Source organism: Tasmannia lanceolata, unplaced genomic scaffold, assembly GCF_043159265.1.
Source record: "Tasmannia lanceolata isolate RefF3 unplaced genomic scaffold, GAP_Taslan_0.1 ptg000015l, whole genome shotgun sequence".
Classification (NCBI taxonomy): Eukaryota; Viridiplantae; Streptophyta; class Magnoliopsida; order Canellales; family Winteraceae; genus Tasmannia; species Tasmannia lanceolata.
Window position 1 is genome coordinate 30,371,458 of NW_027518692.1, and position 19,388 is coordinate 30,390,845.

At 37.7% G+C, this 19,388-nt stretch overlaps 1 protein-coding gene across 2 annotated transcripts in view; it reads left to right on the plus strand.

Annotated features, from left to right (window-relative positions):
* The window catches only part of LOC143846312 (Ribosomal protein S5 domain 2-like superfamily protein), a 25,950-nt gene continuing 6,562 nt past the window's right edge, over window positions 1-19,388 (plus strand). Inside the window, exons 1-8 of one of the 2 annotated variants that reach the window (XM_077354743.1) lie at window positions 1-310; window positions 517-545; window positions 878-988; window positions 6,369-6,482; window positions 9,311-9,411; window positions 16,224-16,244; window positions 16,501-16,573; window positions 16,653-16,720. In XM_077354743.1, the coding sequence (XP_077210858.1) occupies window positions 883-988; window positions 6,369-6,482; window positions 9,311-9,411; window positions 16,224-16,244; window positions 16,501-16,573; window positions 16,653-16,720 (483 nt within the window). In that variant the 5' untranslated portion in view covers window positions 1-310; window positions 517-545; window positions 878-882. The remainder of the gene's footprint in view (window positions 311-516; window positions 546-877; window positions 989-6,368; window positions 6,483-9,310; window positions 9,412-16,223; window positions 16,245-16,500; window positions 16,574-16,652; window positions 16,721-19,388) is intronic. The other variant, XM_077354742.1, reaches the window with a different exon arrangement.

Below are 19,388 nucleotides of genomic sequence, written 5' to 3' on the forward strand. Positions count from 1 at the left end.
TGCATTATACAAACGAAAAAGTAGGAGAATTGGAATGGTGAGAACTGAGAAGCGGTTATTTACGGGCCTTAGAAGCTGAACAAGATTATTGAGATGTTTTTGGGCTTTCCTCGTTCTCCAACCCTAAAAAAAGGGGGAACACGCCCTTAGGCCTTAACCTGCTGCTATCTCTTGCAAAAGTGAGCTCCAAAATAGGTTTGGGCAAAATTGTGTATCAAATCCCTCTTTTTAAATAAACGGTTTTAAAAAACAAGCGGAAATAGGGTTTCTCCCGCCTCACCTCCCTTCGCCCAAAAATTGAATCTAAAAGGTATGTTCGAAACTCCATCTCTCTTTCTCTCTCTAACAACTCCATCTCATTCTTCCGTGTCTGTATTATTGTTTACCAAAAAACTAAATCTCCTTCCAATGTCTGTAATTTGTTAGGTGTTTTTGAAAACTTCATCTCCTCCTCTACCTATCTGTTTTTTTGTAATCTGTTGTAAACCCTAACTCTAATATCTGTAATTTTTACAGGATTTTGGGTAATAGGGTTTCAATATCCAGTAAGTTTACCCTAATCTAAACCATGACGTGACGCCCTTTGTTGTTGCATTGTGTGCAAATCGAGCGACGTTCTTTAGATTTTCTATATTGGGATTTTTGTGTTCATTGATACTATTTTATTCATTAATTCTTACAACTTTGTACATGTGGACTGTACAAAATTTATTCATAAATCCTGCAGCCCTAGTCAAAACCCTGATTTAGTATCTAACAGACTACTGCGATTTCCAAACTTGGATCTGTTCTTACTGCCTAAATTTGTAATTTGCATAGTGAGGGCTCGTGAGGGTTAAATTTTCTCGATAAAATTTGAAAATGTGAATGATTGCAGGTACGATGGAAGTTGAAAGGGCTGATGGTCGATCCCCGAATCAATTAAGGCCGCTCGCATGTTCTCGCAATGTGCTTCACCGGGCTCATGGTTCCGCTCGTTGGTCGCAAGGTGAAAATATAAGCCCTTTATTTTATTCCTTTTATTCTCAATTCATTTTCTTATTGTTTCCACTGATAGGATTTTTACCCATCCTTTGTCTTTTATCATTTCTGTCTATTAGGGTTTGATTTTCGTGTTTCTTTCTCACTAGTTTGTTCTGATGTTGGGTCGTCTTGGGCTTTGATTATTTTTAATGGTTTCTAGGAGAAGTCTTTTACATTCTTTCATCTTTCACTTTGGTTACAAACATTCTATTAATATTTTATGCTTTTCGTTTAATTTGTTTATCTATAAGCCATGCTTTCTGAAAGTGGAGGTTATTATTAGTTTATTACTCATGCATCATTGGGTGCAACAGAACTAATGTGTTTTTTTTTTTTTTTGGAATCAGACTAGTGTTAGTATTAGTTCTACCATTTTGTTGGGTAGTTAGTCTCTATAGAGTGAAAATGAAGCCGTGAGGGCTACTTTGGGTGTGTAATCTTATTGGATTGTGGGTGGTCGTGTGTAAACTTGCAATATGAAAAGTTTTAGGTTACAAGTTTATACTTAAATTGCACCCAAAATCCAGCTAGATTGCACAACCTAACTAGTTTTGGTTCTTTTAATGGACCTAGCGAAATCTATTGCTAAGTTACCTAAAACACTATCGGGTTGTCGAATTGCAAACCAATACCCTACAAACCAGTTAACGACGATACAATGGTCCCTTGTGAAAATTTTGGGACCGCATAAAGTTTCACTCCACATATTCAAAATAAAAATAAAAATAAAGTTTCACTCTCTTGCAACTTAGAAATTCAGAAAATTTTAAGGGATTTGCTCCCAAAGTCTCTCTATAAGTATTTATTTGAATATGAATTAAAATGAAAGAGATTTTTATGTGATTCAAATGGTTCCCACTCTCTTTCTTTCTCTCGTAGACAATAATTAATATTTTTGTAATGCAAAGTTGAGCATACCGAAAACATGAATTATATAAGCTTAACCCTAGCAAATCTGGTTTGTAAGAAGTTGTGAAGCTAAATTGTATTTCCGAACATGGACCAAGTGACCCCATGAACTAGGTATCATAGAGCGTTACTTAGTAACACGAACCAAGTGAACCGGGTAACATAGATCTAGCATAACTTAGGTGGAGAATCTTTAGAAGCCTTTGGAAGTATTTCGGTTAGGTAAAACTTGATGAGGACCAAGGGTAATCCAATGCATTGCGTGTATCATGATAGCAGAAAACTAGCAAAAATTTCAGATCAAATACTCACGTGTATAGCAACACTAAAATGACATAATCAGTTGGCAGTATTTGCTCCCCTCATTTAACTTTTTTTGCTGCATCACTTTTGCCGGGGTCATCTTTACCCATCATACATTTTGGTTCGACATCTATTCTGTCTTCATTTGGTTCATTTACAGTTCCTGACATTTATGTTGTTAACTAGCATTCCTTGCAACCATATATCTCTTGATTGGTTTTACAATTTCAAGGCTATTTTATATTCTTTCCTTTGTCTCTATTTGTGAAGGTTTTGCATTCAGGGAATCTCTTCGTTAATGAATTCATTGATATAAAAAACATCCAAAAAAAATAAAAATCGTTGAGACAATCTATGTCTTCTATATACATCAGTAGCTTTGAGGTCTTTTTTCAATTCAAGCATAGAAGTCTTTGTGTCAGCATTATTTTTGTCACCTTCAACTGGCATCATCATCTATTGCATACAGATGATTGTTTAGATGTGAGTGTCTTAGTCTTTTATTTCTGTGTAATAAAGCTTTTGAGAAGACACTGTTATAGTTGTCAACTCGAGAACCATAATGAACTATCTTTTTGTTTCATCCAATAAAATGAAGAGTTTTTGTTAATTCATTTTGATGTGTGGTGACTGCCTCTGTTGCTTGTCTCATGCTTGTACATTATTTTTGTGGATGATTTTACTTTGGGTTTTGCTAACGAGGACACCCATTAAGGTGCATTGGAAATGATATTTTCCAATCATTTTACACGTATTTTCAGGCTTTTACATCTATTTTAAGATTTCTTTATGAAAATGTGTGGAAAATATCATTTCCAATGCACATTAACGGGTGCCCTTAGGGCACTCGTTAGCAAAACCCTTTTACTTTTTCTCACTTGGATTTTCTTTCGCAAACATAAGTTTGGTGTCTTCTCCACATTCTGTCATTTACACCTTTGTTTTTTGAATGGTAACAATTTCATTCAATAAAGAGGAAGACCGAGATCTTGCACCGTCAATTGCTTGGGCTCGTAGCTTGCCCTTATTCCGGTTTGTTTTGGCTTTTGAATTGTGGGAGGGCTGGCAGGTGGCTTGTGCTAGCGTGGATCATCAGCCTCAAAAAGTGCAAGATTGGGAGCCCCCTCCTTGGTGCAAACCTGGAGGCTCGTAAATAACTACCAGGACTTTAGGAGCTCAATGGGACTTAAACTTCAAAATTCATGTAAACATACCATGTTCCAGAAAGCAAATAAACAAACATAAATGACTAATTTCAGCAAAGCAACCTATTTATGCTCATAGCTGTCAACCCGTGACTCGACTCGTGACTCGATTTCTTACTTTTATAACTTGTGACTCGACTCGACTCGTGACTCCTAAGAGTTTTTGACAAGAACAGAAATGTAGTTGAAAAAATATAATTATATATCAAAAGATGAAGCGTATAAAAAATATACCCCAATAGCACATAATTAATGTACTAAGCCAAAAATATAAATAACTATATACTTGTAACTTGCATCACAAAAATAATTAAGTTCTAGTTAGAACTTCATCATGGGTGAAAACCGTTCCTTGCTTTAGATTTGTATCTGCCTATGATTTATGGTATGTTTGGAAGGAAATTTGTGGTGGTTCAGGCTAAGAACCTAAGAATGTCCAAGACTGGGAGCGTCCCGCACATGATTTTTTGAAGCTAAACTTTAACGGGTCTAGCATGGGGAATCTTGGCCTTGCTGGATCTGGGGGAGTCTTGAGCGATGAATTTGGAGCTATGAAATGGGCTTTTACGGGTCCCAATGGAGTCATTGTCGCTAATGAAGCTGAAATGCGTGCTATCTACCAAGGAATAAGGTATCTTGAGAATAAAGATTTGAATAAGGTAGTGGTAGAAGGAGACTTGCTCAATGTGATAAAGTGGCTTAATGGCTCTCATTCCTTCCCTTGGAGATTTGCCTCTTTCTTTGATAAGATCCAAGACAGGGTGGGAGATGCATCGACCCTTGCAGCGGGGCTTGTTGTATTCCTTTTTTTTTTCCTGTCTCTTTATTTGTATAGACCTCCTCTCGCTTTTTTTCGCATTTAATGCAATTGCCATTAAAAAAAAATTAAGTTCTAAGTTCCAACTTTCAAGTTTTCAACCATTAAAACAAGAAAGCCCAAGCCAGCGACTCGACTTGACTCGTAAGAGTCTTATTTTTTCGACTCGACTCGTAAGAGTCAGCAAACGACTCGTAAGAGTCTTCATCAGAGGTGACTCGACCATGCGACTCGACTCGAAAGCCCAGCGACTTGACCCGACTCGAGAGTTGACTCGTAAGAGTTTGACAACCATGTTTATGCTAGCCTTAAAGTTAGAACATCAATGGAAAGAGATTCTATAAAAAGCAGCCATTGCATATAATAAGTCCCATCGCATTAAGCATGATATTTAAAGGTCCAAATAAACTGAAACAAATCATGCGTGCTTGCTGTCCATAACAATAAAAGATAGATCTAGGGCCCAAAATTTTATTAGAAAATGACGAAAGACTTAAACTGGGCTAGGGTAACTAATTAGGGATGTCTAGAAAGGGTTCTAGAGGCTAAAACATGGCTAAAAGTGGCTGAAATATGGAAGAATAATATCTGGAAATCGCAGCAGTCCTTTCACTTTGAATTTTGCTAGCAAAGAGACCAAGAGAATGGGGGAGAAGCCCGCGGTCGCGTTCCAAAACTCCGGACAGCAGCAACCTCTCAAAATATTATTGATGAGGAGGATTTAAGAGGAGTAGAGAAGAAGAAAATAGTTGGAGACGAGGAAGAAGAAGATAAAGAAGGTAAGAGTTGGGAGATTCAAGAAAGGAGAAATAGAGAGGAAATTAAGAGAAAGATAGAGAGGGTGGCGAGGGCGAGAGAAAAATGAGAGAGACGAGAGAGACAAAGAGAATGAGAGAAATCAAAGAGACGGATGAGAGATAGATGGAGAAAGAGGAAAAAGAACAAGGGAAGGAAAGAGGGAGAACTCACCCTGTAGAGGGAAGGAAGGAGAGAGATAGTGACGCCCTAGGGCGTGTTGGAGAAGGGAGGCCGTCGGCTCCTTTTTTCTTCTTTTCTTTCACAATGTTTCAAAACTAGGTTTTCTCCCCTCTTGCTATCTCTTTTGTATTGCTTTATTGGTGGGCCCCTTTGCTAGCTCACTTAAATGAAGGTGAAAAGACTGCCAGACCCCTACTCACAAAGAAGAAGAATTAGTAGCAGAAGGGCATAATAGGAAAAACTAGCTAAACAAAAGTGTAAAAGGCAAAAGTGGTGTGTGCAAGGGTGGGCCCTAGATAATGTGGACATCCCCCACATCTAGGGTAATCCAATAATGTGAAATAAGTCCAAATAAACCAAAATAAATAAGTGCAAACATAATAAAATGGTGATCCAACGGTCGGATCACATCAGTTCTCCCCGGGTGGGAAGAACTCGACTCCGTCGAGTAAACATGCAGTGACACGTCATAGCGGAGTCGTCGTATTTGCCTGGCATCCAAGCAAAAGCACCCATAAGGTATAACAACATAAAAAAATAGTGACATGTGCAAACAATATGCTTGTGGCCTATGACCCGTGTGATCAATATGTTGCCACAAGTGCAACTAGTTCTGCGTTTCTTTGTTAAAAATTGTTTAGGAACCGACTTTTCATTGAGTTTTGATTGATCGAGACGCTGTTGGGAGTATTAAGGCATGGTTTCTCGCTGTCTCCGTAGGTTTATCTGGAAAATACATTGATTTCCTCCAAATTGCTAGTATCAAAGGATTTCAGGATATTGAAGAAGTCAACGAAGACTTTGGTTCTGAGTCTTCTCACATAAGGCATACTGGCATAGCATTATAGTAAAACTCCTCAAGCCAGTCATTGACTCTCTCAGGTCGACTTGATTTTGGCTCTTCTGTGTCTATAAAATTTCCTTTATAGATATTCATATAAACTTTTGCCATTAAAAAAAAATCATATAAACTTTTCTTCCTACATTAGGTCTAAACCTGTAACAATTTTTTTTTAATGATCCTGTAACAGTTTTTTATAGATGAGTTTTTAGCCCTTGCTTTGCAGGGTTTGATCTAATTTATTCGTTTTGTGTTATGGGTACTTAACCTTCTTTTGGTGGTTTTGATGTAGGCGATACTACAGTATTGGCTGCTGTTTATGGACCTAAAGCTGGGACAAGAAAGAATGAAAACCCCGAGAAGGCCTCAATTGATGTTATTTGGAAGCCCAAAACAGGGCAGATTGGTTAGTCTAAAATTTCCAAACTCTGATGCATGTCCTTTAGTTTCTCTATGTATGAGAACTTCTATAAACACCCAGTACACATACGTAACTTTTTCAGGTAAGGAATTGCATAATTGTAGGTAATTTGGTACTAATCAATTTTTCTTGGGCTCCTATAAAAGTAGCCTAATCAAGTTGATTAGATTTTGACGAGGGGTGAGCTTAATCTCACACTTTTCTTCATTAAATGTTTGGATGGCACTGTTCTGGATGAGGAAAAATCATTTGATTAAATACAATTTACTTCTATCTAATAAACTTCTATTAAGTGCCCTTTCAGAATCGAGAATAATCTGATTGTTATGTTTCGTATCACTAAGTTTCTAATAATAGATGCACAGTGGCTGTGATTTAAGATTAGCATCTGAGTCAATTTTTTATATTTTTTATTTGCTTTGCTTTATTTTATTTTTGAAACCAGCGTAGTGTGATACATCATAATTATTTGATTGTACTACCATAGTTGTCTGAATTACAATTAAAGTCAAGCATTTTAGTATCTTGGTAAGGGGATGCTTTTAAGTGGTAATTTTGCGAATATTGTTGTTTTTTTTTCCCAATTACGCTCACTCAATGTATAGAGAACTAATTGATTCCGAGAGTTGAACATTGCAAAATGAGTCTTGCTCTGTTACCCTTTACTTTAGTATATTTTTAGTTAATGCAATGTTTAGCTGACAATGATTGTTGATTCAAGCAAAGCTCATGTACAGCTTATAATGCTTCAACCATGATTTAAGGGAGAAGAAGGTTGATTGAGATCCAAAAGTAGGATCAAAGGTGATTGACACATTATGCTAAAGTCAATAGTGGGCCCTTCAAGGCTCCCTGTATCACAGAAACTTGCAACCTTGTGGTTTATGAAGATTTTTGGTGTTTTTTATTAAAATTCTAGGTAGAGTTTAAGTATTTTATTTTGGGTCTTGTGAAAGTAAAAGATGAGTTGTTTGGGTTGAAGCTTAAAATCTATCTAATTTTGAAAGTTTTCAAGTCAAATAATTGGTGTATTTGGACTGGGATTAGTATCTTGTAACAGTGGAAGAGTCCTAAATTCAATTAAGTAGCGAGTGATTTTTATTTAAATTCAAGGTAGAGTTTAAGTATTTTTTAGGTCTTGTGAAAGTAAAACATGAGTTGTTTGGGTGGAAGCTTAAACTATCTAATTTTGAAAGTTTTCAAGTCAAGTAATTGGTGTATTTGGACAGTGATTAGTATCTCGTAACGTGGGGAAGAGTTCTAAATTCAATTTTGCAAGTAGGGAGTCTAATTTTAGAAGTCCTATTGTTTTAGAGGTTGGTGTTCTAGATTTTATTAGGCAATATATTTTCTATTTTACCATTAAAAGACACTTTTTTTTATTATGGTGTCCTCTAAATATTACCAGGTTTTATTTAGGTTGGTCTATCTAAGCACTTTAAATGATTCTATAACAATGGTTATAAATGCCATTCAAAAAAAAAAAAAAAGGTTAGAAATAACCTAGGCTTTTAAGGTGTTTTGGATGTGTGTGTGTGTAGGGATTTGCTAGGGACCATCACAGAAGGCATTTGGCAGAATGGCTGTTGCATGAGAGTGCAGCCACCCGAGATGAATGAAATGAATAAGACAAAATCTGAGCCCATGTGGCTGCCCTCTCATACAACAACCGTTCTGCGAAATGCCTTCTGCGATGGTCCCTAGCAAATCCCATATATATATGAGAGAACGGTTCCTACACACATGTGTAGATAAGTTATCTACACACTACCTTAAAATACAGTGGGGGCCACATTATTTGGGTGATCCAAACCATTCATTTTTAAGGCCCTCACATAGATAGGGTGTCCACAAAAAATCAGATCCATAGGATCATCCTAACCATTCAAACTGTGGAGGCAAAAAATGGACTAATTTGTGAAGGTTTAAAGACATCCATTTTACCTCCACAAATCGTAGGGTTGGGATGATCCTATGGATCTGATTTTTTGTAGACACCCTATCTATGTGAGGGCCTTTAAAATGGATGGCTTGGATCACCCAAACAATGTGGGCCCCCACTGTATTTTAAACTAGTGTGTAGAGAGCTCTCTACACATATGTGTAGGAACCGTTTTCTCTCTCTCTCTCTCTCTCTCTCTATATATATATATATATATATATATATATATATATATATATATATATATATATATATATATATATGAAGTTTTGATGTACTTTTCAAGATGTTAATGAATAACTATTCCTTATTAGGTTTTGGGTGTTAACCTTCTTTCGTTAATGTTTTGATCAAATCTATTGTCATTCTATCTTCTCTCTTGTGTATCATTTGTGAAGATATATTGTATTGCCTATTTTGATTCTTTAATAGTCTAGCAAGTTTTCTACTTTTGGTAGATTCCTAGTAATTACTTGCATCAATTATCATAATAAGTTTTATGTAGAAAAGTGAATTTGTCGTATCATTTGCTTAAATGTAAGCGCCACCAAGTATTAAAAGGCTTGTTGAATATTTTTCTCATATTTTGGCCTGAACGCTAATTGAATTGTTGGCTGGTGTTACATGGTCATGTTTAACTAATATGGCTTAGACTTCTTTGTGCACAGCTTTGTAATCAACAACATAGTTTGACATTTTTGACTCACAACACAAATTGCTAATGAAATTTGTGTAGTTTAAAACAGTTAGGATGTTAGTCATATTCAGACTTTTAGAGTGTGGTATAGAATTCTCATTTCTCTAAAATTAAAATAAAAAATAAAAAATTCTCATTTCTCTAATCTTGCGAAATATATTCTGCTGTTGTTAGGAAAATCTGAAAAGGAGTATGAGATGATTCTAAGGAGAACCTTGCAAAGTATCTGTATTTTGACGATCCATCCAAATACCACAACCTCTGTAATACTTCAGGTGAGATGGTTTTTCTGTAATTAAATGGAGAAATAACTTGCAGAAATTGCTACATCGGTCTTTTCTTTTCATTGTTTAATATAATTTTGACTCGGTAGATAGATCATGTAAGTCTGGCATATTGTCTTGCAATATATTAGTGGATATAAGGACAATAGCTTGAATGTATTTCGCGATCACACACAAATGTATATGCAGGGAATGATATTTGCAAGTATCTGTCACTCTAAATCACTTTAAAGCACTGTTGAAATTGCCTCATCATGTGGTACAAACTTCCTACCTGATTTTTCTGTGACATGGCTGATTTCCTTGGTGCTTGGAAGCACGCTTGAGGTTGTTCACACTTGCAAATATCATTCCTCTATTTAACAAAAGTCACCTCTTGTAATTATATAGATAATAAAACATTGCTCGTTTTTAGTATTTTGAACAACTGAAGAGATTTCTAATAAAAAAGATAATCTATGTTTCCTCACTAGCAGGAGAATACAATGATGCATTGTGCATTTGACCCCATGTCACTATATTATGGAAATTGTTAAGAGATGGGCTTATATATCCATTGCTTGTGCATGTAGGATGGGCCCATCGTAGAGTGGAAAAGTTGTAATCTTTTGATTGATATTAGTACATTTGAAGATTATTATGGTTTTAGATTTCAGTTTCGGTTTCGGCCATCATGGAAACGGAAACATTTCAGCTCTCAGATTGAAATTTCGATATAAATCTTGTAAATTCATGGAAACGTATGGAAACATACGCAAATGAAACTTTAGGAAGTAGTATAATATGCTCAAATACACATATAGAAACCATCACATAAGCAAAGAAGCCATCCATACTAGTTTAACAGCGTCAACACCTAATGATATGTGCTATCGCACATGTCTGGAACAATAAAGTGAATTCTAAACTCTAAAGTTTTTTATTTTTTATTTTTTTTGAATGGCGAATTCTAAACTCAAAGTAAAGAAGTACAATGTAATGAAGTAATGTAAAGACAACACAATCACCATTCATTCCGCCAAGGTCCCCAATCTTATGTCAATACCAAATCGAGTTACGAGGCGGTTCAGATCCGTCTCCCATCCCTCGGTCATGATGGGTATGGTGTATGTGCTGATGAACTTGCTCTTCAATGAACAAGTAGTAGTCTTGCCACGACATGTTAACCACATGTTTGCCAGTATTGCCAGACATAATAATCAAAGACATACTGCTCCCAAGCATGGGTACATGGCAGTAGGGCCAGGTGCTGTCGGTGCTGATTTGTATGAGATGATCCCTTCCCATGTGTATGTGTACATACATCCCATACCCATATGACTCTCTGTGACTACGTTTGGGTGTTAGTGTCATATGGGTACCTATAAACATAACCATACCCATAAGGAGTCAAACCCATCTATTCTCAGAAGATGCATCAATTGGTATAACTACATGGACCGGTGTTTCAAAATGCGGATGCGGGTCAAAATGCAGTCGAAGAAAATCCTAGTCGACTCGGCACGATGCGGTCGAGTACTCGGTTGACGCGGTGACACGGCCATAACTCGTGAGAGTCAAAGGGTTTTTTATTAACTTTGTAGGGCAAAGCACGGAACATGGCGGCAAAACGCAGAACACAGTCAAGGGAAAAGGGAGTCCATGATGACGCGGGGGAGTTTTATAACTATGATATGGACCACAATCGGTGGAGTTTGCAACTCCAACACTCCGTGAAATCCCATCTTCAATGTTCACATTGTCAACCGGGCTAAGTTAAAACTATCAACGTCATAGCGAGAATGAGCAATTAGGGAGTCATTTTCTTCATGGTCATGGTCTTGTTGTGTGCCGTGGTCAAACTCCTGCTCGACTGTGAATGCGCTAAGTGGCCTATAAATCTCACCTTTCGTATTTCTGATGCAAGGTAAAATGCTTGTAGGGGTGCAGATACCAAATCGATGTAAGATAGGTAGACATATAAAACTGAGGTATGGGTGATCAGCCTTTGCATAACTATCATTGGTGGTAAAAATGCATCAACCCATCCTATTCTTAAGCCACAACTAAATATAAGAATATTAGATCCTGGGAAAGGTGAAGTCCAACAAAGGAAATGGCTTGGATTTCTTAACAGAATTTTGTTCATAAAATTGCATCAATGTCTTTGTTTCAGACAATGTTTGACATTCCAAAATGTGGATCAAAATCCATGGAAGCCTCCATTATCACAGGCATGATTGTCAATGATATACGAGGCTGCTTTAAACTTTAGACAACTAGTTATGAACATGTCAACAGCTTAATAGGTATTCAATAGTTGGGAGGAGATTTTGATCAACTGAAGCTCATGGATCACCATTTGCTGGTAGTAGTTAATAGCCTGAAGTACTTCAAGGATGAAATTCAATACCATCCCCAACTATTGAACGATCAACAATTACAGATACCCTAAGGAATTGATTATCAGTCCACTAGTAACAAGTGATAATGCAACTTGCTGGAACAAAACTTCGAGTCCCTTCACCTAACAGACACAGCCAAGCTGGACATTCAAATAACCAGTCCCAACATATACTTTAGCTGCTACTATCTCTCAATGAAATCCCAAATGCTGCCATGAAAATTTCATTTCCAGCAAGAGCAGAAACTCCACTATTATTGTGTAATTGAGGAATTTTAAACCAAGGAGATAACCTGGCGACCACTCAAATTCCAGCAAGAAGATCCTTTGTTCATTCACACACAGGTGCCTTAGACACATTTACCAATCAGGCGATTAACTGTCTTACAAACCTAGCTGGATCGTAAGGCTGTAAGCTAGAGTTTTTGTGAGGCCTGTGCTTCTATTGAACAAATTTTATCCAAATTATCACTCAAGTATTGAGAAAACTCCAGGGCTTGATGTTTTCATGTGAGATCATAGCTTGGAATGCAGAACCAATCAGGGAAGGGAAAGAAACTCAAAAATGTTTGTAGATCTGAACCTTAGGGCAGGCTATATAATGGACTGGTTCAGATTTAACGAAGTAATAACAGATTAACTAAACTGAATTGAATGGTATTAAAACAATCACTTATAGGATTTAGATGTACCCGGGAATGGATGAATAGTTCTATTGTAAAGGGGATCAAGAGTTTCAAAGAGCAGAATTGGAAAATGAAGGGTTCAACTAGCAAAGAAGCAAGGGTTTCAAAAACTGATCGTGGGGGGTTGACCAAACTGAACTTAATGGTAAACGATCACCTAAAGGATTTAGATGTACCTACAAATGGGTGAATACTTTAGTTGTAAACGGAAGGGATCCAGAGTTTCAAAAGGTTGAGTTGAAACAGAGGGTTTTTAACTAACAAAGAAAAAACATAGTTTTCAAAAACTGTTTGTGGGGATTGGAATGAGTTCTAAACAGCTCTAGAAGTTGTTAATAAAACAAAGAAATTGAAACTTGAGATCTAAGGGTAGAAGTAGGTTGCCAGAGCGGGAATCGAAAGAATCCTACTCAAGGTTGCCAGAGCGGGAATCGAAAGCAGGAATTGAAGCAGGAATCGAAGGCTCCCAGGGAAGAATCCTGCTTCCTTGGGTATAGAACTATGGAACATCATTCAAAAAATGGTAGAACTATGAGAAATAGAGAAAATAGAAGATTTTATATAAATAAATTACTACTAGGGAGAATAAAGATGATAGATGTGTTAGCATCACCTTAGAAGCAGGAACCTTCCTCATGGGTGCCACTCCCATGTCAGAACCGCGATTCGATGCTCCTTAGGACTGGAACCGCTCCCATGACTTTCTCAACCTGCTCTTATTACACCATCGGTCCCGCTATCACCAACTTCCTTGTATCAAACTCCTCTAACTCTTCAAAGTACTTCATTGGAGCAAGCACAAAGGCATCTTCAGAAAGGCAGGAGGAAAGAGGGCACAAAATGAAGATAGTTAGAAATTAATATTTTTGATGTACTTAAAATTTGAAAGGTAAATGTGAAGATGGTTAGAAATTACTATTTTCTGATATACTTGAATTTTGAAAATCATATAAAGAAAATATTACATAAATGCTCCCACGACGCCCTCAACAGTAGATTCTTCTTAACCCCACGCTTCCTCGCCCCCGCACTCGCTTCGTGCTTCTAAGAGCATCACACTATAGAGTCCATGACGTCACACCAATGTAACCCTAGGCATCGTACCAAAGGGGTTCAAAGCATTGTACCTTGGAGTAGGAGTTTTTTTTTTTTTTTGAGTTACACCAATGAGACCAAAAGCATCAGACCATGGTTTTTGTATGACATCAAACACAAGGAAATCAAAGATAGTTGTGTTGGAATCACACCAATAAGTCCCATGGCATCGCACCAAGGGCTCCTAGGCTGTCACCCTAAAAGATGATCAAGGCCATAGGTTTTCAATGTATAATTTTTCCCACAACTTCTAGCAATTTCTAAACAACTAAAACTCAAACGTGTGGTAAAAACCGTAATTCTAGAAGCTTCTTATTTAATAACTCATGAAAATAAAAACTAATGACAAACACCAACATGTGGGTGAATAGTGACATGAATAGCATCACGAGAGTTATAATGTGAATAGTGATGTGAATATTAAACCCTAACTCCAGAACAAACCGGTGTTTACGAATGCGAATGGGGCGCGGAACGCGGCCGAAGAAAATCCTAGTCGACTTGGCACGACGCGGTCGAGTACTCGATTGACGCGGCTGAGTACTCGGTTGACGCTGTTATAATTCAGGAGAGTCAAAGGGGTTTTATTGACTCTGTTGGGCAAAACGTGGAACGCGGATGAGGCAGGCACAACGCCGAACCCATCCCAATTGCATTCAAATATCCAAGATGACCAACATGCTGTTACGAATGAAAAAAACTCTAAAGCACTCCTAATGGGCCTCACTTTTATATTTGGCCCTATTTCTATTATTTTCGTGAAGGCAGGTCCCCATTGAAAAATATAAAAAGAAAAGTGAAGCCCATTAGGAGTGCTTAAACCCACCCGATTTTTATAGTTAATAGAAAAAGGAAAAGTTTGCTACCATTGTTGACCCTGCATATTTAAGATCTTTTTGATCTATACTGTATTTGGTAGATTCATTCTCACATTCGGTGTCTTTTGGAATAATTATTCTAAACTTGGATGGCTATTTATCCAAAAAAAAAAAAAAACTTCTTATTTGTTCTCATAACTCCTTTACCAACATTGACTCCGTCTCCATGTTCAAGGGGTATGGTGTGAAGAAGGAAGCAATTCCTTTGAAGCTTCAAAGTAACTGAATCTCACCCCCATCAGAGGATGCATCAACTGCCTATAGGACAGTCTTAGAGGGCTACTTTGAGAAGAAGTGATTCCTTTCTATGCAGTAGTGAGCTTAGATGAAACCGGGGGCATGAGATCATTCCTAGATTGTTCTGGATTCAGTGGATCCTCTCACATCAAGTAGAAGAATTGCTTCTAATAATGAAATATTTACCTGGCCGCTCCTCTTTCGGAGGAATGCATCATGGAAATAGCCTGATGCCTCATCAAGGCAGTTTATTGATGTCTTCAAAGGAGTCAGGAGTTGGCTCACCTTGTTCTCTTTAATGTTTGGCCTTTGAAATTTGGGAATTGATGCAAGAATCTAGGAATACCACACTGAAGAACTTCACCTTAAAATCACCAAATCCTATCTTGAAGAATGATTGACAAAAGGATCTGTCAGTGCCTTGGGCACCATCCAGATGCCTGTGACTTTTTGGAGGGAAGCTCCAACTTCCAGCGCTGGGTTGGTTTTAAAGTCTTACTGCTTTGATGTCACTAAAACAATCATATATGGAACACCATGATTTGCAGAGCCATACTTGTTGCCAACAAGTAGAAGTCACATGCTCTCTGTTGACAGAGCAGTGCATGTAAATTCACCATCATCTGAAATCCTTGAGAGATCACAGGGGTTGGGTGGTGATTGCCTTCAAAATTACCTTATTTGGTCTAGTTTGTCCTTGTGCAGTTTTATGAAAATTCCTACCTTACCTTTTACAATGATGCATTCTGTGTACTCTTTAATCTTTTTACTATAAGCATTTTCTAAAACAATCTTATAGTCATTTGATATTGATTTTCTTCACTAATTTAGATCATCTTGGCCTTAAACTTGTGCATTATGGTCCTCAATAATCTATAACCTCTCAAGATGGTCACATTCCTAAATCGTAGGTACACTTCAACAAATAAAAGGACATTGCTAAACAATGTATCGTAATTGCGACATGCTGGGAGCTGCAATAGTGAAGAAACTTGAAATTATAAAAAAAATATCCTTTTATCTCTAATCATGTATTACCCATGGGTCAATAGTCAGGAAAAGTGAGATTTTAGTAATTAATGATGCTTGTTGCACCACTAGTGCCCCATACATGTCACTTATAGCATCTTGGATGTAGCACATTTGGGAACGTAATGGACAGACACTTCTTTGAACCAGCAATCCTCACTAATGGGTATATAGTGCTAGAAAAGTTTTTTCTTGTTCAAATTCCTTGGAAGGATTCTTTTGTTACACACACGTATATTATTATGTGATTTGCTATTGTCCATTGCGAAAGGCATTTCGCGGATGGGCTGTTGCATGTGAGAGCAGCCACACAGGCTCACTTTTCAGCAAACTTTCTCTTCATTCACGAGGTGGCTGCTCTCACATGCAACAGGCCATCTGCAAAATGCCTTCTGTGATGGACGCTAGAAATCCTTATTACTATAGTGGGATATTTATGAGGTAATTGCCTGCCTATATACTCTCTTGTGAACATATAGTTTCTTTTGTATGCAGGTTATCAGTGACGATGGGGCTGTATCTTTGAAGACTTTTGGTACTATTTAATACACTGCTTTTGGTAGAATTTTTGCATATGAACCATTCAGAAAATAAAGAAAAAATATATACATGAGAACTTGATTGTGACCTACTTAGAATTTCTATTCTCTTCTTCTACTCCATGTTCGAAAACCCAAACGGTCATTAGGCATCCAGTCCTTTCATAAGATATCTATCTGTCCATTGTTTCATCTTGGGGTGTTGTAAATTCCTTGATGGAAGTTTTTGCTAGCTTCTCCCCTGTGCCATTAATGCAGCCTGTGCAGCTCTAGTAGATGCTGGTATTCCATTAAGTCATCTTGCTGGTAAGCTTGTACAAGCATTTTTTCCTTGTTTTCAAGTTACTTTACATTTTTGTTAACTGTTTATTGCCAACCTTTGCAGTTGCAGTCTGTTGTGCTCTGACAGAAAGTGGATCCGTGATTCTAGATCCCACCAAGCTTGAAGAGCAGGTTATGCTTATGTCATTAATTTTTGTCATGTCACTTTTGCTAATAACTCGTATATATGGGATTTGCTAGGGATCATTGCAGTAGGCATTTCACTGCCGGGCTTTTGCATGTGAGAGCAGCCACCTCAAATGAATTAAATGAATAAGAGAAAATCTGAGCCTGTGTGGCTACCCAGATGTGAAATGCCTTATGTGATGGTCCCTAGGCATTTCGCGGATGGTCTGTTGCTTCAGAGAGCAGCCACATAGGTTCACTTTTCAACAAATTTTGTCTTTATTCATGATGTGGCTGCTCTCTGATGCAATAGACCATCCGCCAAATGCCTTCTACGATGGTCTCTAGCAAATCCCTATATATATATATACTAAAATGAGCCCTTTAGGATCATCCTAACCCTGCCATTTGTGGAGGGAAAAAATGGTCAGAAACCATGTCTGTCCATTTTTCCCTCCACCTTTGATTGGGTTAGGACGATCCTATAGGGCTGATTTTTGGTACACACCCTATCCATGGAAGGGCCTTTCAAATGAATGCCTTGGATCACCCCAAAAATGTGGGCCACATGATTTTTTGAAGCAGTTGCTCAGATAAGCTATCTGAGCAGCTGCGCAGGAACACTATTCTTATATATATATATATATATATATATATATATATATATAGAGAGAGAGAGAGAGAGAGAGAGAGAGAGAGAGGAAAAGGATTGTACGCTCGAGTGCCAAATCACATGGGTCCCACATTTTTTGTGGTCATCTAAACCATTCATTTGCAAGGCCCCGTCATAGATAGAGTGTGTACCAAAAATCAGCTCCATTGAATCATCCTAACCCCTCCAAAACTGGAGGGCAAAATGGGCAGATTTGTGGACAAACACTGTCTGTCCATTTTAACCTCAACAAATGGATGGGTTAGGATGATCCTATGAAGCTGATTTTTGGTACGCACCGTATCTATGATGGGGCCTTGCAAATGAATGGTTTAGATGACCACAAAAAATGTGGGACCCATGTGATTTGGCACTCGAGCGTACCTAAGGTTAGGTACACTCGAGCGTACAATCCTTTTCCTCACACACACACACACACATATATATATATATATATATATATATATATATATATATATATATATATATGAGAAAACGGTTCCTACACATGTGTAGAGAGTTCTCTACACACTAGCTTAAAATACAGTGGGGGCCCACATTGTTTCGGTGATCCAAGCCATCCATTTTAAAGGCCCTCACATAGATAGGGTGTCTACAAAAAATCAGATCCATAGGATCATCCCAGCCCTACGATTTGTGGAGGTAAAATAGATGTCTTTATGCCTTCACAAATTAGTTCATTTTTTGCCTCCAAAGTTCGAATGGTTAGGATGATCCTATGGATCTGATTTTTTGTGGACACCCTATCTATGAGAGGGCCTTAAAAATGAATGGTTTGGATCACCCAAATAATGTGGCCCCCACTGTATTTTAAGCTAGTGTGTAGATAACTTATCTACACATGTGTGTAGGAACCGTTCTCTCATATATATATGGGATTTGCTAGGGACCATGGACAGATTTGTGGAGTTTATACGCGTCCATTTTAACCTCCATAAATCGAAAGGTTAGGATGATGATCTTATGGAGACGATTTTTTAGGCACATCCTATCTATGTCAGGGCCCATCAAATGAATGCTTTGGATCATCAAAACAACGTGGGGTCATTGTCTTTTTAACCTCCACTGTCCATTTTTAACCTCCACAAATCGAAGGGCTAGGATGATTCTATGGAACTGATTTTTTGGGCACACCCTATCTATGATAGGGCCCATCAAATGAATGCTTTGGATCATCCAAACAACATGGGCCTACTGTATTTTTGGTCGGCGGACTAGAGAAGCTTCTCTAGTCGTCCGACTAGAAAAACTTTCCTCTCTCTCTCTCTCTATATATATATATATATATATATATATATGAGAAAAGTGTTTCTCGTCTGCCGACTAGAGATCATTCTCTAGTCCGGCAACTAAAAACACTTGGGTCCCACATTTTTTGTGGTGATCTAAAGCATTCATTTGATAGGCCCCATCATAGATAGGGTGTCAACAAAAAAATCAGCTTCAGAGGATCATCCTAACCCTTCCATTTGTGGAGCTAAAAAATGGACAGATTTGTGCCATTTATAGCCATCCATTTTAAGCTCCAAAAATCACTGGGTTGGGATGATCCTATGGAGTTGATTTTTTGTGGACACCCTCTCTATGTCAGGGTCCATCAAATGAATGCTTTGCATCACCCAAATAAGGTGGGACCCATGTTTTTTGGTCGCCAGACTAGAGAGTGATCTCTAGTCGGCAGACTAGAAACACTTCTCTCTCTCTCTCTCTCTCTCTCTCTCTAGGGAATGCTAATTTGTCCTGCCTTCACAGGCATATTAGCAACTTGTCCTATTTTCTTGACAAAAAAGCTTTCTATTTTGTTTTCAAGAAAGGTAAAGCAACTTGTCATTTTTGTTTGGTGTTGCAAGATCAATTTCCAAGCTGAATTTTTTCTAGCGGGAAACTATGTCTTTTCTTGCTCTATTTTCATGCTTGTTTACTAAAGATTCTTATATCGACATTTTTAGTTTTGGCATGGAAAAGGAGATTCATATGGTGGAAAAAACCCTAGGAAGAGAG